Source organism: Ceratotherium simum, chromosome 37 (genome assembly GCF_057802395.1).
Source record: "Ceratotherium simum simum isolate JZ-2026a chromosome 37, ASM5780239v1, whole genome shotgun sequence".
Classification (NCBI taxonomy): Eukaryota; Metazoa; Chordata; class Mammalia; order Perissodactyla; family Rhinocerotidae; genus Ceratotherium; species Ceratotherium simum.
The window spans coordinates 8,613,366-8,636,081 of record NC_141936.1 but is presented as its reverse complement, the minus strand read 5'-3'; the positions used below and the strand labels follow the sequence as shown (position 1 = coordinate 8,636,081).

The 22,716-nt window shown below is 39.9% G+C and overlaps 1 protein-coding gene across 7 annotated transcripts in view; it reads left to right on the top strand.

The window, feature by feature from the left end:
* The window catches only part of GIGYF2 (GRB10 interacting GYF protein 2), a 137,074-nt gene that overhangs the window by 92,174 nt on the left and 22,184 nt on the right, over positions 1-22,716 (top strand). For all 7 annotated transcript variants that reach the window (XM_087424676.1, XM_087424675.1, XM_087424678.1 and 4 more), the window contains 8 exons: positions 1,292-1,458; positions 4,948-5,039; positions 6,106-6,213; positions 7,224-7,324; positions 9,297-9,397; positions 11,611-11,772; positions 13,303-13,458; positions 16,300-16,536. In XM_087424676.1, coding sequence (XP_087280802.1) covers positions 1,292-1,458; positions 4,948-5,039; positions 6,106-6,213; positions 7,224-7,324; positions 9,297-9,397; positions 11,611-11,772; positions 13,303-13,458; positions 16,300-16,536 — 1,124 coding nt within the window. The remainder of the gene's footprint in view (positions 1-1,291; positions 1,459-4,947; positions 5,040-6,105; positions 6,214-7,223; positions 7,325-9,296; positions 9,398-11,610; positions 11,773-13,302; positions 13,459-16,299; positions 16,537-22,716) is intronic.

The following is a 22,716-nucleotide window of genomic DNA, read 5'->3' as shown; positions in this document are numbered from 1 at the left end:
GTGTTGAAGTCTTCAACTGTGGATTTGTCTGTTTCTCTTTTCAGCTATCAGATTTTACTTCACATATTTTGAAGCTTTGCTGCTTGGTGCATAAACTTTTGCAGTTGCTATGTCTTCTTGGTGGACTGATCCTTTATTATTATATAATATCCTTCTCTATCTAGTAATTTTCTTTGCTCTGAAGTCTACTTTATCAAATACTAATACAGCCACTCCAGTTTTCTTTTGATTAATATTTGCGTGATATGTCTTTTTCTATCCTTTGACTTTCAACGTGCCTGTATTGTTATATTTGAAGTGACTTTCTTGTAGACAGCATGTAATTGGGTCATGTTTTTAGTTGTATGTATTGGATCATGTTTCTTGTTGCTGGCTTCTTCAGCTCCAAATCTGGGATATATAAGATAAAATGAAAACTCAGGGAATTCACCACACTGTGGTTCCTCATGCCCCAAGGCTCCTAGTCAGTCTGCCTTCTCTACCTTTCTGAGTCTTCTTTTGTTTGCTTTATATATAATGTCCAGGGTCTTTAGTTGTATTTAGCAGGAGGAGCAGGGAAAGGTACATCTACTCATCTACTCCATCTTCCTGGAAGTAGAAATTCCAGGGCTTTGTTTTGTTGACTGCTGTATCCCCACTATCTGGACCCATATCATTGGTGTTTAGTAAATATTTGCTGAATGAATTAATTAATGGTTATTGATTGGAGTGTTTGTTAATTTTATGTATAAAATATTTATTTTTTATTGTAAAACATCTAAAGAATGTTAGTTTTTTCCCTCTACCAAGGCCAGATTTAGTTTTACCTAGGTAAATAAATTATAATTTGTCTTAACTGATTATTATTTATATTTTGCTTAACCTTCAATAATCTGGCAGAATATGAGAATTAGAGAAGAGCATATTAAGCCCTGCATGTTTATATTCTCTATGCCTAAGTGATACAAACTCTAACAAATACTAACTCTTTTCAGTTTTATTATACTTTTCTGACAAAGGAATTGTAGAGATTGAGATAGTTATGCTCCTTAAAGTGATTAAAACTGCTGAGAATTCGGGATGTATAGATATAAGGCTTATTTCAAAATTGTTTCTGTTGTGTTTTATTGGTTGGAAGCCTGTTCACCACCTTTGGAGATGAATTAAATTAAGATATCATGCAAAATATTTGACAACTGCCACTGGAAACAAGTTATTACTTCTGGATGAGGATCAGACCCAGGAAATATTTTTTTCCTCTTTAGCCTGAAAGGATTCTTATTGCCTTTCTGTCTAATTGATGCTATTATAGGTCCCTTCAATAATCAGGAGATGGCGGAATGGTTTCAGGCGGGCTATTTTACTATGTCTTTATTGGTGAAGAGAGCATGTGATGAAAGCTTCCAACCTCTTGGTGATATCATGAAGATGTGGGGAAGGGTTCCCTTTTCTCCTGGTCCAGCTCCCCCTCCTCATATGGTGAGTACTTTACAGCTCACCCAGAACACATACTGGACACAGAAGCACTTGCTCCTCTTTGTAAACACAACCCAGATGTTACATCTAATGAGGAAGAAACTGTAGTTCTTGGAAAGTAATTGAAATGGCAATGGGAAGTCTGAATTGGAGACTGCACACCTAGCTATAGTGATCTTTTCAAAACTTAAATACCTGGGCCCATCCTCTTCACACACTCACACCCTCAAACACTCTAAAGAGACAGAATCCTTCAGTAGCTCTCCAGCAGGTGTAGAATGAGAACCCATCTTACCCCTGGCCCACCTACCTCGTCCTGCATGTTCTGGCTCCTTACCTCTCTCAGTTCATTTCAGAGCTTTCAGCTTGATCTGCTGTGCTTCAACACAGTTGATTTCTTAGTGTTCCTTGTTGCCTCTAGTTAGAATGCACAGTCTTGTCTCCACCTCTCCCCTCCATTTACCTCTTGCTTTCTTTGTTTCTTTTTTTTTTGCTGAGGAAGATTCCCCCTGAGCTAACATCCGTGCCAGCCCTCCTCTGTTTTTTAGTATGTGGACTGCCAGCACAGCATGGTTGCAAACAGAGTGGTGTAGGTCTGTGCCCGGGAACTGAACCCAGGCCGCCGAAGGGGAGCATGCTGAACTTAACCACTAGGTCATCGGTGCTGGCCCACTTCTTGCTTTCTGACTCATAAAATAACTTCCTAAATTTGAGGTTTACCTTAAAGCGAATGTTACTAATATAAAATACCAATGCTTTGGAATATTTTGAAGACTTTTCTTTTTTTAATATTAGTTACTGATATTTTAACTAAAAATTGGATCATATTGTAACCCCCCTAGTATACTGGCACTGGAGTACCTTTGAAGGGGAAATCTTACTCCTTTGCAGCTGCTCCTGGGCCTCTCCCCGCAGAAATCCTTTTGGAGCACTTTGGATCTGTGCCTCACTTTTCCTTCTCCAGTGTGGAATGTCTGGTGGCTGGCCATAGTCAAACGTGACCATGGTCAAAAACCTTTAGTGTGAACACTGGATTTCTGCAGTAATATCCACCATTGATTTATTCATCAACCATATACTGAGGGCCTATGCTAGGCCTTGTGGTAGGTTTTTATGAGCTGAAGATAAGACACAACCTCTGTAGTCAAGGGAATTGGTAGGTGAGAACAGTGGCTGTCAATTTTTTTGACCACGACTCATAGTAAAAAAAAAAAGATGAGTTTTACGTCACTACTCTGTACATCATAACTCTGCGTATATATATGTGAAACAAGTTTCACAAAACATTTTGTGCCTTGCACATATTTTCTGTTCAATTTCTTTTCTTTTCCTTTTTTTTAAACATGTAAATGTTTATCTTGACCCAGTAATTGATTTCACAGTTCACTGATGGGTTGAGACCTCCCATAGTTTGGAGAGCAGTGAAGATTCCTGGGTGAGGGGAATTTCCGACATTTCTTTTATAAATCCAAAGAAGAATTACACTGTGTACTATGGTATATAAATTTAGCTTATATACAAACTTTGAGCCTTATTCCCCTTCTTTGAAATTGAGATGAATTTTTATCTTACATGGTTCAGAGCTGAAAGTTCATCATTTGGAGCTTGGCATGCTTACTCTAGTCCATTTCCTGATTTCCAGTTATAGGGGCTGAGCCTCAGTCAGACCCACTTAAGGGGAAAAACCATGGGAAGCTCTGCTTCTTGTCAGCTATTGCCTTTGCCCTGAATAGCACTGATAAGAAGAGCATTCACCTTGATAATGAGTATATCTTGAAACCTAGGTTTTCATGTAGAAATTTTGGATTAACCGACTGTAGCTTCTATATCCTCCAGTATTTAATGAGCAAGGAAGATGTCCCTGAATTTCAGATGATCCCCATCCCAAGAAATTGTATATCAAGTGTTTTATTCCAAACTATAATCAGTTTATGAAGAGATAAACTTTTCACTAATGATTTGCCTAAGTTTAGTCTGTCACCCTTATGCTTTTATTTCTTTTATCTTATACTTCACATTTCATTCTTTTTCCCACTTTTAGCTTTTTTTTTTTTTTTTTTTAGGTGAGGGAGATTGGCTGAGCTAACATCTGTTGCCAGTCGTCCTCTTTTTGTTTGAGGAAGACTGGCCCTGAGCTAACATCTGTGCCAGTCTTCCTCTATTTTTTTTTTTTTTTTTTTGTGAGGAGGACCAGCCCTGAGCTAACATCCAATGCTAATCCTCCTCTTTTTGCTGAGGAAGACGGCCCTGGGCTAACATCCATGCCCATCTTCCTCCACTTTATATGGGACGCCGCCACAGCATGGCTCAACAAGCGGTGCGTAGGTGCGCACCCGGGATCCGAACCGGCGAACCCCGGGCCGCCGCAGCGGAACGTGCGCACTTAACCGCTTGCGCCACCGGGCTGGCCCCCAGTCTTCCTCTATTTTGCATGTGGGCCGCAGCCATAGCATGGCTTGATGAGCGGTGTGAGGTCCGTGCCCGGGATCTGACCCCGTGACCCCTGGGCCACTGAAGCGGAGTGCCAACCACTGTGCCACCGGGCTGGCCCCACCTACTTTTAGCTTTTTAAAATTTAAATTCCAGCCATGTTATTTGAAGTATAAGCTTAAAAGCAGGGTGTTACTACAGTTTATTTTTTCTAACTCATGATGTATTAATAGCAATAGAAAAACCTAATTTTTTGGGTAAAGAGTTATAGTTTTCAAAGCTCTTTTATATTCTGTTTAATTTAAAATTTCTTATCATAAGAAGACATACTTATACACTGGCTCCCTGTATTCATTATGTGCCATTATACAATTCCTACCATAACATTTCCTTTAACCTTTAGATAATTTCACTTCTCTGCTTTGTTCCATTTCTCTAATTTCTACGTGATCTCCAAAGTTTTTTTTTTTTTTTGTGAGGAAGATCAGCCCTGAGCTAAAATCTATTGCCAATCCTCCTCCTTTTTTTCTTCCCCAAAGCCCCAGTAGATAGTTGTATGTCATAGTTGCACATCCTTCTAGTCGCTGTATGCAGGACGCGGCCTCAGCATGGCTGGAGAAGCAGTGCGTAGGTGCGCGCCCGGGATCCGAACCCAGGCCGCCAGTAGCGGAGCGCGTGCGCCCAACCGCTAAGCCACCAGGCCGGACCTCCAAAGTTATTTTTAAGAATGGGAGAATTATACATTTTTTTAGTTGCAGTAATAACTCTGGAGTATAGTACAACCTTCAGCTTCAAGGGCAGGAGGGAGAACAGCAGCTAGGATAAGGACCCTTTCCCATCTTAGGGAGTCTCTTATAATGCAGACACTACCTTCTTCCACTAGATGGCACTGTTTAGTTTTTAAAGGTGCCTGGGTTTTTACAGTTAAGCGTTTTGGGCGTAAAGGTGGAGTGGGATGTGAAGCTCTGGGATTCATTTTGCTTTCAGATATATGTACTAAATGGCTTTTAGGCTCTTTGCAGTTTATTCAATGGTATTTCTTCCCCCACCCCTTACTCCCAGGGAGAGTTGGACCAGGAACGACTGACCAGGCAGCAGGAACTCACAGCCTTATACCAGATGCAGCACCTCCAGTACCAGCAGTTCCTAATACAGTAAGAGCAGTAATGCAGTAGGTGTACTGCAGGACTGAAAGGGCCTTTAGAAGTAATCTGCTCCCAAGTTTCATTGTTTACACCAGAGAGCTGAAAGTTTATGGGATACTTCAGTCACCCAACTAGTGCCATGTTACCACTATCCATTCGAAGTTTGGTCTTGTCTTACTACTTAAATATGAGAAGTTTGCAGAAGATGACACATAACTATAATTTTGCAAGCTCTTTAGCTCCTAAAGCAAGAATCAGCAGACATTTTAAGAACTAAGTCCCTCTTAAATGGCTCAACTTTGAATGCCACAGAGAAAAAAACATAGGCAAGAGGGCAGGAAAGAAGTAAACGTTTATGTTGTTAGTAGTGATGTGGAATGATAAAGAATCACTTAGGTTGTGTGTCCCTTTTGTAGAAGTAAGATTTGCTGTCATCTGGTGCAGAGATTGGCAAACTGGCCTGCTACGTCTTTTTATAAGCAGAGTTTTATTGGGACACACTCATTTGTTTGTGTATTGTCTGTGGCTGCTTTTGCACTACAGTGGCAGAATCGAGTAGTAGTTGAGTATGGTATGCACAGCCAAAACTCTTTACTGTCTGGCTCTTTACAGAAAAAATTTGTCCACCTCTGATCTAGTGAAAAAAATCTTACCTAAAATTTCTAAGCTGAAACATATAAAATTGAGAATTTTTTTACAAGGGATTTTATTTTTGCAAAGGTTGCTTCATGTGGAAATACATATTAGTTTGAATGTGTTTGGTTTTTTTTTTTCCCCACTTTTTCTGATAAAAGGCTGTTGTCATATTGAGGGAGTTTGCCAGTTTTTGACATGTTATGAGTTTTGTGGCTGTCCTCTTTCACTCAGAAGCATGTCGTTTATAAGTTAAGTTCTTTCTAGAATGAAGTATAGAATTTTCTTTATGACTATTATTGTGAATAATTATAAAAATATATTTGATAGCTATTTCTGTGGTGTTTTTTGGGGGATGGTGGACTGAACTTTGTCTTTCAGTGTCTCAGTAAAGTGAACTAAATGTGAATAAACAGGTTACACTTTATTTTACTTTTTGAAGACAACAGTATGCACAGGTTTTGGCTCAACAACAGAAAGCAGCCCTGTCTTCCCAGCAGCAGCAACAGTTGGCACTTCTTCTCCAACAGTTCCAGGCACTGAAAATGAGGTTGGTGGTCATTTCATGATGTGTCACGTTGTATATGTGTATTAAAGAAAGAGAAGAAAGAAAATTTTGGTATAATATGTGAACTCTGGTATCACAGTACCCACACATAACACATATCTGTGTGTTGTGTGTAAAAACAGAATATAGCTTTAAAAAATAATAAGCTGGATGTAAAGCATTTATTTGGTCTTTTTACTCAGAGGATAAATTCAGAATAATAACCAAAGAATAGTAAGAACACTTGAGAAGCAATGTAGTCTTATGGAACCAGCAACAAAAAAATTATAGTCTAGAAGTTTAATCTCATTTTTACCTGTGATATCACAAGAAAGATATTAACAATGCCACACAGGGTTATAATTTTCAAGAACACAAAAGCCATTAGAGTAGGTCTAAGGAAAAGGAGATTATGCCAGAAGTCTTAAATTTCTACTGTTGTAGATTATCATTCAGGGTAATATTTGTTGTATCTCCTGCAACAAGGTATCAGTCACTGCTCTTAAAAACTTTATTATCCAATTTCACCAAAGCCTTTTACATTTCTCTTTTGAGCCAGAACCCATCCTGTGAGGTAGGCAGGTTAGGTGGTAAGGTCTCCATTTTACAGTTGGGCAAACCGGGATTCCGAGAGGCTAAAGGACTTGGTTAACGTAATACACAGAAAACTTGAGCAACAGAACTAAAATGCAGACCTTTTGACTTAACAGTCTGTGGGTTTTTTCATTATAACATGCTGCCTCCATGACTCTTATTGACATGTTTTGGATTTTTTAAGACAGTAGGAATATCCATTATTTGGAAATCAGTATTTGCTAATGCTGAGTCCAGAAGTGTGATTATTGTGCCTCTTTGTTCCTCTCCTCAGGGTTTTGGTAGTGTCACATTTTAGTTAAAATGATGGAGTTTTCTGGCCAAATAACCTGGAAAACCTACAAATAATCCAGAAATTCCTCTCCATCTGATTTTGCAAATGACAAGAACAAGTTAATGTTTTTATTTCCCTTTTGCAGAATATCTGATCAGAACGTCATTCCCTCAGTAACTAGGTCTGTGTCGGTGCCAGATACTGGTTCTATCTGGGAACTTCAGCCAGCAGCCTCACAGCCTGCAGGTAAGAACTTAGATTGGCCTTCAGTATAGCTCCAAGGATTTAGACTCTAATAATTTTATAATTCAGTTTTTTAAAAAGTGTCAGTTTTTTGACCCATTTTGTATTGAATATTAACAAAAAGTCCCATTTTTTTAATAGACCCCCCGCAAAGGATTGAACATATTGTTGAAAATACACTGTTAAGGATTTGATAGAAATTACTGAGTAGATAAATTTCTTGAATTTGAGTCAGCCTCTCTTTTTGATGTTGCTCTAACCAGATAGAAAATTCTTTTAAATTGTTTTTGATCTCTTCTGCCAGAGTGAAAAAAGGCATAAGTAAAAACATAAGTAATGATGATCTAGTCTTTTGAGTGAAGGGTTGATATATTGCTTAACACTGCAGGTACCCAGAAATTTTGGGAAGAGAAAAGCCTGCTTTGAAGTGTGCACCTTACCTCATTCTCTGATCTTGTTGCATCAAATTAGAAAATTTGGAGCTAGGATTTTTAAAAAGTCTTGATATTGGTGGAGCACTTCAGTTTCTTAAGTTCTGATACCTGCAGAGGTGTGTAGTTTGAACCATGGATAGTCCTTACAGGAGGTTAGAGTTGGTGTTAAATTCTCAGGAACCATGGACATTGGTGGATTTTTCTTAGAGCCATTGAGCCTTTCAGGCTGTAGTTCTCTTGCTAACATTGACCCTGGGGATTATGGCAGGAGAAGGACTGATTATCCTCCCTCATCAACTTTCCATGCTGTGTGTACCTTATTTTTTCTTGGTAGCCATTTATAGTTAGGGTGTTAAAATACTCTCCAATTTTTTGGAAACTATTTGTAAGTACCTTATTAAACAACTTCTTTGGGTGTGATGAAGTCAGGATCCTTTACAAATAATCCATGATTTTTATATAGACAGTAATTTATAGTTCATAAATAGACTATCATAGGAATGTAAGAAATAGAGAATTCTGAAAGGTGGTGTCAGCAAACCTTGCTGGCGATAGGAAGACAGACTCAGAAGTCTTTATCTGTTTGTTTACTTCTGCATCTGAACTTGTGCTGCCTTTCAGGTCAGCAGGACCCATTGTCACTTGTGAGACCCGTGGGTCTTGCCATAGGCCGCCCCAGCTCCAGCTGTACCTCTTTCTCTTTTTCTCTCTCTCTTTCATTGAAGTGAAATTTACATAACATAAAATAAACCTTTTTTTTTTTCTCCTGAGGAAGATTCGCCCTGAGCTAACATCTGTTGCCAGTCTTCCTCTTTTTTTGCTTGAGGAAGATTAGCCCTGAGCTAATATCTGTGCCGATCTATTTTGTATGTGGGTCGCCACCAGAGCATGGCTGATGAGTAGTGTAGGTCCGCGCCCAGGATCCGGACCCATGAACCTGGGCTGGCAAAGTGGAGCATGCTGAACTTAACCACTATGCCATGGGGCTGACCCTCTAAAATTAACCATTTTTAAATGCATAATTCAGTGGCATTTAATGTATTCACAACATTACCTAACCACTTAGTTCTCTCTATTTCCACAGCTATACCTCTCGTAACCCCAATCTCCTCTTGGTGTACAGTGAGAGGTTGTATGGCTACTGGAAATACCATGAGCTGTAGGATCTGATATACTGGGATTTAAATCCTGGCATGGCCATGTGTTTGCCTTGTGTCCTTGGGAATATTGTAAAACTACCTCTGATCCTTAGCTTGTTCATCTGTAAAAAGGGGGATATGAACATAAATCTTACAGGGTTTTTGAGGAAGAAATTAGTTCCCCACTAAATGCACGGCACTTTCTTTCCTTCTAGGTATATTGAAGGATACTGATATAAACTACAGCTCACTGGCAGTTGAGTCTACTTGAAAGCAGAACAGATATATACGATGGTACACATTCAGGGACAGGAAAACAGCTTTTTTTGTTATGCTTATGGATATGTGATCATGTGTGTAAGCTCTGACATCCCTCACTTTTTGTTCCTCATTTTCTTATAGTTTGGGAAGGTGGTAGTGTATGGGATCTTCCCCTGGACACCACGACTCCGGGACCTGCCCTTGAACAGCTTCAGCAGATGGAGAAGGCCAAAGCTGCAAAGGTCTGAAACTCACTCTCCCATAGCAGTGCACGCTGTCCAGCTGCAGGACATAGGCATTTGTTTACTGATCTCCCTATCTCTCTAGCTAGCTGTACTTTTTTCCTTTTAATTTACTGTTACTTAGCTCGTATAACCACATTCATATTCTCTCCTTATTGTGCCCTCTTCTCCCAAAAAAGACCTCAAAACAGAATTAAAATTAACAAGTTTAAATTAAATCAATTAAATTAAAATTGGTTGGTTGACACATTAATGATCATGGTCACATGTATATTTTAGTTACATTATTCATAGTATAAACACTTGTTACGAATACTAAGACCATAAGAAAATATCCACTGCGTTGTTTATTAGACCCTTGATGGGGGTCTTTTATTAGACCATGGTTTATTAGACTCTGTGGCTTGAGTTCCTACACTGAATCTTTTTAGTGATATTTATTTACATTTCTTAGTGTCCCCAGACATACAGCTGAAAAGCCCAACATTAATATTACATCCTGTGTTCTATTCACATCTTCCAAAAGAGCTAGGAATCTTGAATTTTGGTTTTAGTGCTTGCCAGAAGAGGATGTGTGTCAACACCTAGTGTCATTGTAATGATTTCTGGGTTCTCATGCCTCTGAGAGAATCTTATTCCTATTTTATACTTAATGAGTTCTTATCCCTTGAGGTAGTGACAATCTCTCCTTAGTGCCCAGAATGTGGACAGTGTTCACAATCAGGGTCTGTCTTCATAAAGGAATTGAGAGACCATAATTCAAACAATTCTTGAGTGTGTTCTAGCTCCCCAGTGCTTTGTGCTGGGAACACATAGATGATGAAAGATAGGAGTTTACAGTCTTGCGTGTGTGTGTTGGGAGTGATGAATGACACAGACAGGTAAAACTTATAATTACAGGGTGGGCAAGAAAGTACATGGGTGGTGTAGTGGTTAAATTTGCTTGCTCCACTTTGGCGGCCCGGGGTTCGCAGGTTCAAATCTTGGGTGTGGACCTGCGTACCGCTCATCAAGCCGTGCTGTGGCAGCATCCTATATACAAAATAGAGGAAGATGGGCACGGATGTTAGCTCATGGCTAATCTTCCTCAGCAAAAAGAGAAAGATTGGCAAGGGATGTTAGCTCAGGGCCAGTCTTCCTCACCCGAAAAAAAAAAAGAAAGTACATGGGCCAGCTAACCAGTAGGAGAGGTGGGGATCAAGAATTGGGTGACACTTTAGATAGACAGTAAAACCTGAACTAATTTCATTTGAAGGATAGTAGGATTTAGTCCAGTTGAAGGGTTTTGGGTTGACAGAGTAGGAGGAGGTGAGAATTAAATTGCAGTTGAAGGAAACAACACCTATAAAGGCTTAGAAGTGTACGAGAACATACTGGCTCAGGAAACAGCTAATTAATTTGGTCTGGCATGGGGCCAGTGCTGTGTCTGAGGAATAAATGATGAGAGAGGAGACTAAAGATGAATAGACAGGCCAATCGTGAGGATCCTTGCACATGTCATGTTAAAGAGTTAGGATTTATATTTAGGGTGAAGGATGGTGTTAAAGGTAAGCCTGGGAGTAATTTTTTTGGTGAAGGTTAGATGTTGAGCTGGGGAATGTGGGCAAAACTGGGTGCTGGGAAACCAGATAAGAGACTCGTAGGAAAGTGGATGAGAAAGTGAAGGCCTGAACTGTACCTGTGGCAATGGGACCAGAGACTAGGTGCTGGATTTGACTAGTGTTTAGGAACTATACATGATAGAATTTGTAAAGTGGTTGATCATCAAATTTTAAAGAATTCTGTAATTTTTCACACTAGCCGCTTTACAACATTGCTGTTGAAACCGTGCAGACACACTGTTATATCTTCAATCAGAAAATCCTTTGTAGGGCTGAGCAAAGAGATGGCCACCCCAAGAGAATTCGGATGTTACTCTCATATTGGCCGCTTTCTCTCCCACATCTGGGAGATGTGGTGTAGTGGTAGTGTGGAGCGAGGGGGTCAATAAGTGCGGGTGAGTGCGACAGTTTAGAAAAGCATTAAACTTGTGATGACTGTGACTTATCAGTTTACAGCTTTCACAGAGGAGGTTTCACCACCCAGTTGCAGTACATGTAACTGAGTGAATGGTAGTTAGCACATTCAGCTTCTGCTCACAGTACTGGGCAGTGATGGTGGAGTGTTCCTGTGCTTGGCTTCAAGTTTCTAAGAGTACTCTTGTGTAATCACAGCTAGAGCAGGAGAGAAGAGAGGCGGAAATGAGGGCAAAACGGGAAGAGGAGGAGCGAAAGAGGCAAGAAGAACTCCGGAGACAACAGGAGGAAATTCTTCGGAGACAGCAGGAGGAAGAAAGGAAGAGGCGGGAGGAAGAAGAGCTTGCCCGAAGGAAACAGGTATATCTCTGTGAACTCCCGCCATAGGATTAGCCCCAAAGGAGGCCCTTCAGGGTATCTTGCTCACTCCTGTCATTTCACAGGTCATAGTTCTCCGAGAGATGGTTTTCCCAAGGCCAGCAGGGAGTTAACAGCAGGATTGGGATTAGGTTAGAATTTTAGGAGACTCAATTCCCTTTAGAAAAAATGTCTGTTATCCACTAACACCCACTGGAGGGGTACTCTTCAGTCCAAGTAAATCATGGGAATTGATTTTTTTTGTGTGTATTTCCTGGGGTTTTATAAAACAGTTAGATTTCAGAAGTAATTAAGTCTTTTCTTAAGTGTTTATAACCAGTGGTGTGGAATGTTTTTTGTATTTTTTGCCCATTTGTATTTCTTTTTAGGGAATTCTCTATTCATGTGGTTGGCCCATTTTTCTTTTGGGATTTTTCAAGATCCCGGTTGAAATAATCACTCTGTAATAGCCTAAAGTCTAGCCTTTAACTCACATTTCCTACTTATTGGCCCCAGTGGTACTTTGTGAAAAACAAAAGGGTGCATGCTGAGATTAGATTAGAACAACTAATATTTCTTAGTCATACTTTACAGTAGCACATAAGGGCTCTAAGACGTGTTGCTGCAAAGAAATCTGTTTATTCTGTGTTGTTCAGTATTTCCTAACTTATTTTGACAGTGGGACCCTTTTCTACATCGTTTTTTTTTTTTTAATTTTTTTAATTTTATTTTTTGTGAGGAAGATCAGCCCTGAGCTAACATCCGTGCTAATCCTCCTCTTTTTGCTGAGGAAGACCACCTCTGAGCTAACATCTATTGCCAATCCTCCTCCTTTTTTTTTTCCCCCAAAGCCCCAGTAGATAGTTGTATGTCATAGTTGCACATCCTTCTAGTTGCTGCATGTGGAACGCGGCCTCAGCATGGCCGGAGAAGCGGTGTGTCGGTGCGCGCCCAGGATCCGAACCCGGGCCACCAGTAGTGGAGTGCGTGCACTTAACCGCTAAGCCATGGGGCCAGCCCTCCTTTTCTACATCCTTAATGTCTGTGGGACTTACATTCTTCAGAATGCGTTCTGGGACACAAGGCTTTACTCAGTAATCTGACTTGAGAACTTATTCCTACCTCACCAGGCGTTTTTGGTGGCTTTGTTGATGTGGCCTCTCGATGCGTCAGGTTCTCAGTTGATTGAAAAATAGAGACTAATGGTACCAATGGAGAAACCAAAGCCTGAGTCCTAATGTAGCCCTTTCTAGTGTTTCAGTAAATGATGTAGCTAATGTGGAAACCAGGATAGACTTCACAGTGTAGTGCTATTTAACTATTAATATTTTAAATATAAATTATTTTAACTCTTAATGTGCCTACTCCCTAGCACACATGTATACTTTTTACTCTATATCCTGCTTGTATACTTTTTATATTTATTGTTAACAGAGTCTTAGCAGCACATAGTCTATTCCTTTTCAAATTATGATGTAATGTAATTGAGACCCAGAGTTTCACACACATACACACACCCTTTCTTTAATTTAGGAAGAGGCTTTGCGACGCCAGAGAGAGCAGGAAATTGCGTTAAGGCGACAGCGAGAAGAAGAAGAAAGACAACAGCAAGAAGAAGCTCTTAGAAGACTGGAGGAGAGGAGAAGAGAAGAGGAAGAAAGGCGGAAGCAGGAAGAATTGTTACGCAAGGTGACCAGATGGTTTACTCTTCTCATCGCTTCTTTGAAGCTAGAAATTAGTGATTGAGAAAGTATTAGGATATTAGAATAGCCTATCTAAAACTTTTTTGGGTTGCTGAAAATTACCAAAAGAGATCTGACTCTTACTACTTTTGTAATAACTGTCACACATACAATTATAAAGTCTGAACAAAATATCAAGGAATCAAAACAAACAAAAAAACAGAACACCAGAGAGAAATCAAAGGCCCTGCCCTTAAAAAACCAAATGTGAGATCTGCAGGTTGACAGCTCTTTGCCTGAGGGTACTCCCCAATTCACTCTTTTAAAGTGCACAATTCAGTACTGCTTAATATATTCACAAGGCTGTGCAACAGTCAACGCTAATTCCAGTCCAGCCATACTGTTCTGCCGTTACAGGCAGCCAGAACCTCAAAACATTTCATTTTAATGTTTAAGAATATAGATTGATTTTTTTTATTAGATGACTTTACTTTTTAGAACAGTATTAGATTTTCAGAAAAATTGAGATGATAGTATAGTTTCCCCTATTATTATCTTACATTAGTGTGGTACGTTTGTTACAATAAACCAATATTGGTGCATTATTATTAACTAAAGTCCGTAGTTTGTTCACGTTTCCTCACTTTCTCCCTAATGCCCTTTTTGTGTTCCAGGATCCCATCCAAAATGTTACATTCAATTGTCGTGTCTTCTTAGCTTCTTCTTGGCTATGAGAAACTTCTAAGGCTTTCCTTGTTTTAAGGAATACTGGTCAGTATGTTGTAGGGAAACCTTCTACTGGAATTTGTCTGAGGTTTTTCTCACAATTAGACTGGAGTTATGGGTGTTTAGATAGAAGACCACAGCGGCAGAGTGCCGTTTTCATCACATTATGTCAAGGGTGCACATTACCAGTGTGATCTGTGACTGCTGATGTGGACCTTGCTCACCTGGCTGCAGTAGTGCTCGTCAGGTTTCTCCACTGAAAGGTTATTCTTTTCACCCTGTACTGCACTTTTTGGGAGGAAGTCACTATGTGCAGTCCACATGTGTTTGTTGCTTAGATTGATACAAAGCTGGAGATTACCTACTTTTGCCTAAGTTCTTGATTGAATCTCTTCGAGAAACCTAAATTCTGTTAGAGGCAGAAAGCTTCCAGGTTAGATTGTGTATTGATTCATTCTTTGGTTTATTCGTGTAACAGTTAATATTATTTAGTTAATGTACTTTATGCCAGTTACTTTGCTTGTTTCCTGGTGGAGTACAAAAAAACTTTTAAGAAATTGTTTCTGTCCTCAGGAAGCTCACAGACTATGTGGGTGATGATTATACAACAAATAAACATCACAGTTAGGATACTTTCAGCTGAAAAATCAAAATATTTACCTTAAAGTGGCTTGACAATAGATAACATCATTGCCTCACATATCAAGGAGGTCTACAAATTAAGGCAGTTGCATGTGACTTCAGTGACTCGGGTGATGTTATCAGGATCCAGGTCCTTTGCACATTTCGGCTCTACCGTCTCTTGGTGTGTTGACTTTTGAGTTCAAATTTTTCACCTCATGGTTAGGAGTTTCGGATACCATACCCTTGTACAACCTGCTCCAAAAAGGGAATGGCCCTTCTCATGCTTCTTCCCTTTTGTCTGGGAAGAGTATCTTTTCTAGAGGCATCCCTTTGGCCTAAATCAGAACACATGGGTGTTCTTAGTTACATTGGAAGTTTAAAAAGCAAAATCTAGCATTTTAAACGTCTGATGTGATGGGAGGCTCTGTCTGCAAGGAAGAAGCCTGAAAGGAATGGTTGCTGGATGGGTAGAAACAGTTGCTGCCACAGGTGGGCTAGGAGCAAATAGAGGAGGACAAGGTTTAGTTGGGCATAATCAAAAGGCAGAGGGGAAGTGTACCTCCTAAAGGCTGGGGAAGTCCTCAGAGAGTGGCTCACATCTGCCCTGAGTTCTGGAGAGTGAAGAGGAATGTGCTATCTGGAAAAGACAGAGCACTGCAGGTGCAGTAAACAGACTTTGCCGAGGAAGGTGAGGAGAGTTGCAGAGGGCACAGTGGAATGGTTTTGAGGGAGAGAAGCAGAAGGAAAATGAGCCAAGGTACGGGAAAAAGTAGTAGAGGGGTGGAGGATGAGTCGAGGAGAGATCTTCCGAGGGACCTGTGGGCCACAAGGGCTGAGAACCAAGGATGGAATTAAGTGTCTTGTGAAGTTTCTTTGGTGCAGAACTGGCTGAGGCTTTCCTGGTAATCAGTATCGTTGCAAGGTCCTGGCAGCTCTTTGCACTCAGCACCCCGAAAGGCTAGCTCTGCCTCAACATTGGAACAGTTCCCAGGAGGCTTTCCTTCAAACTGGTGGTGATTTCTTAGAGATCAGGCCTTAGCACAGATGTTCAAAGTGACTTTCTTTTTATGTAGAAATTCAAATTAAAATTTTATCCTGAAAGCTTGCTAGGCTTTTGTGGCTTTCTGCCTTTTCTGTCACTTCTATAGCCTTTTGACAGAAGCCTTCAAAAGTGATTCAGATTTTTTTTTTTTTTTTGAGGAAGATCAGCCCTGAGCTAACATCTATTGCCAGTCCTCCTCCTTTTTTTTTCCCTTTTTCTCCCCAAAGCCCCAGTAGATAGTTGTATGTCATAGCTGCACATCTCTCTAGTTGCTGTATGTGGGACACGGCCTCAGCATGGCCGGGCAAGTGGTGTGTTGGTGCGCGCCCGGGATCCGAACCCGGGCCACCAGTAGCAGAGCGCGCGCACTTAACCGCTAAGCCACGGGGCCGGCCCCTCAGATTTTTTTTTTTTTCAACACAAATTTTATCATCTTTTGCTTTTCCTTCTGGGAAGGAAGAGGAGGCTGCAAAATGGGCCCGGGAAGAAGAAGAAGCCCAGCGTCGGTTAGAGGAGAACCGGCTGCGAATGGAAGAGGAGGCAGCCAGACTCCGGCACGAGGAGGAGGAACGGAAGAGGAAAGAGCTGGAGCTGCAGCGGCAGAAGGAGTTAATGCGCCAGAGGCAGCAGCAGCAGGAGGCTCTCCGGAGGCTGCAGCAGCAGCAGCAGCAGCAACAGCTGGCGCAGATGAAGGTACAGCTGGGACACCAACCAGAGGAACTGCTTACTGACATTTTTTAGTTAGGTAGATGCTGGCAGTATCAGTAGCAGCTAAACAGTGTCCTTTCCTTATTGTTAAATATTACTACTATGGTTTTTTGATCAAGCAAGTATAATATGTTGCATGTACTTTGTGTTAGGTATTTAAACAACAGAAGAGTAAACTGAAGAGGGTAGAACATGAGCAGTGATGCAGGCAAAACCATGTAAATCTCTTTGGTTCATAAATTTAGTGCAGCTCAATGAATATTGGAATGCCTATTCTGTACCAGTTCCGCACTGCTGAGACAAAGGTAAATGAGACAAGGCAACTGCCCTCAGAGAGCTCACAGACTAACGAGCAAGAGACGGAAAAATCTGGACGTGTGAATAAGAACCATCATACAGGGCTTGAAACACAGCTGACTGGAGGGTTTATTGAAAGTTGGGTTGAGGTGATGTATGCAAAGTGTTGTTCTAGGAGGATTCAAAGCATTATTTGAAATAAGTAGAACGTGAAGACTGGGAGACCAGTAAAGAGAGTATGATGGTGGTGGTACAAATGAATAGCAAGGCCAGAGGGAGAGAATTGGCCTCATAGCAATCAGCAAGACTTAGTGACTGTCTGGATCTGAGAGACAAAGGCAGAAGCTGGGATGCCTCCTAGATAGTAAGCCTTCAGTGACTGGGAAGGTAGTGGAACTATTGATGAAATTGGAGTAACTGGCAAGGGAGAAGCAGATTTATGGTCTGCATAACTTCACATGGGGGCTGTGGTTAGCCATAAGGCTTAATGTTCCCCCATCTTCAGGGAGCCCACGGGATAAAGATATAGAAGCAGGAAATTAGAATAAAGTGTGGTGCTATAGTGAGAGAGGTGGCATTAGGCAGTAGTTCTCATGGTGTGATCACCTGAGAATTTGTTAGGAATGCGAATTCTCGGGTCCCACCCCAGATCTACTGAATCAGAACCTCTTGGAAGTGGGAACCAGCAGTCTGTGTTTGAACAGGCCTTCCAGGGGATTCCCATGCTGGCTAAAATTTGAGAACCACTGTCCACCTGGAAAGTTTGGAATGGCTTCCTGAAAAAAAGGTAACTTCCAAATTGAGTCATTGGGGAGGGAAAATTTAAAAAAAGGAAACAGGCAATTTGGAGAATGGAGGGGCTTTATGAGAGAGCAGACATAGAGTGAGGCAGGGGAATGAAGTTAAGAAACACCGTGGTGTGTTTGGGGGAATTTATAAAACAGGTTACTATTGCTGGAGAGTGAGGTATGAGATAGGTGTGGGCAGGGTCCATATCACCATAGGCTGTGTATACCCTATTAAAGAATTAGGACTTAAAGGTATATAAAACAGAGTGGGCCGCTGAAGTATTTTCAACTAGGAAATAGCACCCTCAGATTTGTGGGAGCATTTAAGTCACTTTGAGAGCTAAATGGAAGATGGACTTGAACAAAACTGGAGGTCAACAGACCAGTTGAGAGGGGGCTGATGGAGTTGTCCAGGCAAGGAAGAGAAAAGCTTGATCTAGGCCTGTGGGAGTGGGAGTGGAAAGGAGGAGTTGGAGGCACCACTAATTATTGAGTGCTTGCTTTGTGTTAGGCACTGTACTGACAGCTTTCCATATGTTATATCATTTCTTCTTCACAACCACCCTTACAAAGCTTAGGTGCATACCTGTGTTTTACCAAAGAGAGATGTTAAGAGGCTAGGTCACTTGCATTGGGTCCAGCTGAGAGTTGGTAGCAGAGCCATGTATTAGAACTCATGTCTGTGGCTCCAGGGCCCTAAAGAGGCCACATCACAGGATATGGTGACCGACCAGAATGTGGGAGTGAGGGGGGAGACAAAGGTATGGGTAACTTCCAGATCCCTAACTTTTCTGTTAGTGACTTTCGTGTGTCTGGTTTTGGCCTCTTATTCTCCAATAAAAACTGTAGAGATATTTGTAGATAAACATTCTAAATGAAAATGAAGAACTAAAGATGGTTATGAGGAATTGCTAAAGGTTCTTGTGAGAAAAAAATTTTTTTAAGATAATTTTATTGAGATGTAATTCGCAAACCATATAATCTAACCAGTTAAAGTATACAATTCAGTGGTTTTTAAGATATTGACGGATATGTGCAGCCGTCAACACAGTAGATTTTAGAACATTTTCATTACCCCCACCCCCTGCAAAAAAAAAAAGGCTATGCTACTCTACCCCCTAGTTTGCCTCGCCGTAAGTAACCCCTAATCTACTTTCTGTCTTTATAGGTTTGCCTATTCTAGACATTTCAGATAAATGGAATCATAATATGTGGTCTTTTGTGACTGGCTTCTTTCACTTAGCATAATGTTGTGAAGGTTCACTCATGTTGTAGCACATATCAGTACTTCATTCCTTTTATGACTGAATAATACTCCATCTTATGGATATGCGAAATTTTGTGTATCCATTCAGCAGTTGATGGACATTTGAGCTGTTTCTACCTTTTGGCCATTATGAATACTGCTGCTATAAATATTCATGTACAAGCTTTTATATGTGGCTGTATATACCTAGGAGTGAAATTGCCGGGTTGTATGATAACTATGTGTTTAATGGTTTGAAAAACTGCCAGACTGTTTTCTGAAGTGGCTGCACCATTTTACATTTAGTGTATGAGGGTTCAAGTTTCTTCACAGCCTCATGAACCTTTATTATCTGACTTTTTGATTATAGCCGTCCCGGTATATGTGAAGTGAAACTTACTTGTGGTTTGCATTTCCCTAAGGACTAATGATGTTGAGTATCTTTTCATGTGTTTATTCACCATTTGTATATCTTGTTTGGAGAAATATCTGTTCAAATGCTTTGCCTATTTTTTTTCTTTTTTTGGTGAGGAAGAGTGTCCCTGAGCTAACACCTGTGCCAACCTTCCTCCACTTTTGTATGTGGGATGCTGCCACAGCATGATGAGTGGAGCGTACGCCTGTGCGCAGGATCTGAACCTGTGAACCCTGGCCACTGAAGCAGAGTGCGCGAACTTAACCGCTACGCTGCTGGGCCAGCCCCTTCTTTGCCTATTTTTTTTTTTTTTTTGTAAGGAAGATTAGCCCTGAGCTAACCTCCATTGCCAGTCCTCTTCTTTTTCCTGAGGAAGATTGGTCCTGAGCTAACATCTGTGCCATCTGTGCCCATCTTCCTGTATTTTATGTGTGGGACACCTGCCACAGCATGGCTTGATAAACATGCGTAAGTCCCCACCTGGGATCCAAACCTGTGAACCCTGGGCCGCTAAAGCGGAGCACGTGAACTTAACCACTGCGCCACCCGGCCAGCCCCTTCTTTGCCTATTTTTAAACTGGGTTATTTGTCTTTTTATTATTGAATTGTAAGAATTCTTTACATATTCTAGATATAAGTCCCTTATCATATATATGATTTACCTTATCATATATATGATTTAAAAGTATTTTCTGCTATTATTTGGGTTGTCTTTTCGCTTCTTTGATAGTGTCCTTTGATGTACAAAAGTTTTAAATTTTGATGAAGTCCAGTTTATCTATTTTTTCTTTTGTCACTTGTATTTTTGCTGTCATACCTAAGAATTCATTGCCAAATCTGAGATCATGAAGATTAACTCCCATATTTTCTTCTAAGACTTTTGTTTTAGCTGTTACATTTAGGTCTTTGATCCATTTTGAGTTAATTTTTGTAAATTGTTTGAGATAAAGGTTTGACTTCATTCTTTTGCATGTGACTATCCAGTTGTCCTAGCACCATTTGTTGAAAAGACTATTCTTTGTCCATTGAATGGCCTTGGCACTCTTGTTGAAAATCAGTTGACCATAGACATACGGGTTCATTTCTGGACTCTGAATTCTATTCAGTTGATCCATGTGTCTATCATTATGCTGTTAATACACTGTCTTGATATTACTATTGCTTTATAGTAAGTTTTGAAATCGGTAAATGTGAGTCCTCCACCTTTGTTCTTTTTGATTTGCATATTGTTTTGGCTATTCTGGGTCTCTTTCAGCTCCATGTGAATTTTAGAATGAGCTTGTCAATTTACACAAATCAGCCAGTTGGGATTCTGATAGGGATTGCATTGATTCTGTAGATCAGTTGGGAGAGTTTTGCCATCTAAACAATATTGTCTTCTGATCCATAAACATGGGAGGTTTTTTCTATTTATTTAGATCTTGAATTTCTTTTAGCGTTTTGCAATTTTCAGAGTATAACTTTTGTACTTCTTTTGTTAAATTTATTTTTAAGTATTTTGTCCTTTTTGATGCTATTGTAAATGGAATTTTCAAAATTTCATTTTCAGACTGTTCGTTGCAAGTGTAGAGATAGACAGTTTTTTTTATATTGAGCTTGTATCTTGCAATCTTCCTGAACTGGTTTATTAGTTAATAGTTTCTTAGTGGATTCATTAGGATTTTCTGTATGCAAGATCATGTCATCTGCAAATTGAGGTAGTTTTACTTCTTCCTTGCCAATCATTTATTTGTTTTTCTTGCCTGTTTGCCCTAGCTAGAACCTCCAATACAATGTTTAATAGAAATGGCAAGTGTGAATATCTTTGTCTTGTTCCTCATCTTGGGGCGGGGGATAGGCATTCAGTCTTTCACCATTAAATTTAATGTTAGCTGTGGATTTTTTCCCCTTCTATTTCTTTTTCTTTCTTTTTTTGGTGAGGAAGATTGGCCCTGAGCTAACGTCTGTTGCCAATCTTCCTCTTTTTGCTTGAGGAAGATTGTCGCTGAGCTAACATCTGTGCCAGTCTTCCTCTATTTTGTATATGGGATGCTGCCACTGCGTGGCTTGATGAGTGGTGCGTAGATCTGCACCCAGGATCCAAACCTGCGAACCTTGGGCCACCATCGAAGGAGAGTGTATGAACTTAACCATTATGCCACTGGGCCAGCCCACCTTCTATTTCTTCTTTGTTGAGCATTTTTATCATGAAAGGGTGTTGGATTTTTATCGAATGCTTTGTGTGTATTGAGATGATTATGTGGTTTTTATTTTTCATTTTATCTATATAGTATATTATGTTAACTGATTTTCAGATGTTAAACCAATCTTGGATTCCTGGGATAAATCCTACTTGGTATATAATTCCTTTTTTTATATGTTGCTGGATTTTGTTTGCTAGTATTTGGTGAGGATTTTTGTGTCCGTATCCGTAAGAGATGTTGATCTGTAGTTTCTTTCTTTCTTTTTTTTTTTTCTTGTGATGCCTTTGGTTTTGGTGTCAGGGTGATACTGGCCTTGAAGAATGAATTGGGTAGTGTTCCCTCCTCTTCTGTTTTTTTGGAAGAGTTTGTGAAGAATTGGTACTAATTCTTCTTTAAATGTTTGGTAGAATTCAGTGGTGAAGCCATCCGAGCCTTGGCTTTTCTTTGTGGATAGTATTTTGATTACTAATTCATTGTCTTTAATTCTTATAGGTCTATTTAGATTGTCTATTTCTTCTTGAGTTAGTTTTGGTAGTATCTTTGTAGGAATCTGTCTGTTTCATCTAGGTTACCTAACTGATTGGCAAATGGTTGTTCATAGTATTCCTTTATATTCCTTTTTTATTTCTGTAATATCAGTAGTGATTTCCATCTTTCATTTCTAATTGTAGTAATTTGAGTCTTCCCCTTTTGTTTCTTGGACAGTCAGGCTAAGTCAATTTTATTGATCTTTTCAAAGAACCAGTTTTTGGTTTCATTGATTTTTTTTTTTTTTCCTCTTGTCTATTTCATTAACCTCTTCTCTAATCTTTGTTATGTCTTTCCTTCTCCTTGCTTTTAGTTTGCTCTTTTTTTTTCTTTTTCTCTTAGTATCTTAAGGTAGAAAGTTAGTTTATTCATTTGAGATCTTTCTTTTTTTCAGTGTCGGCATTTGCAGTTATAAGTTTCCCTCTTAGTATTGCTTTTGCTGCTATCCATAAGTTTTGATTTCTTCTTTGACCCATTGGTTATTTAGGAAGTGTTTTGTTTAATTTCCACTTATTGTGAGTTTCCAAAATTTCTTTCTGTTACTCATTTCTGGTTTCATTCAATTGTGATCAGAGAACATAATTTGTATTATTTCTATTACATAAATTATTGGTTTTATGTCTTAGCATAAAGTTTTACCTTCTTAGGTCTATCTTGGAGAATGTTCCATGTTCACTTGAGAAGAATGTATATTGTACTCTTGTTGAG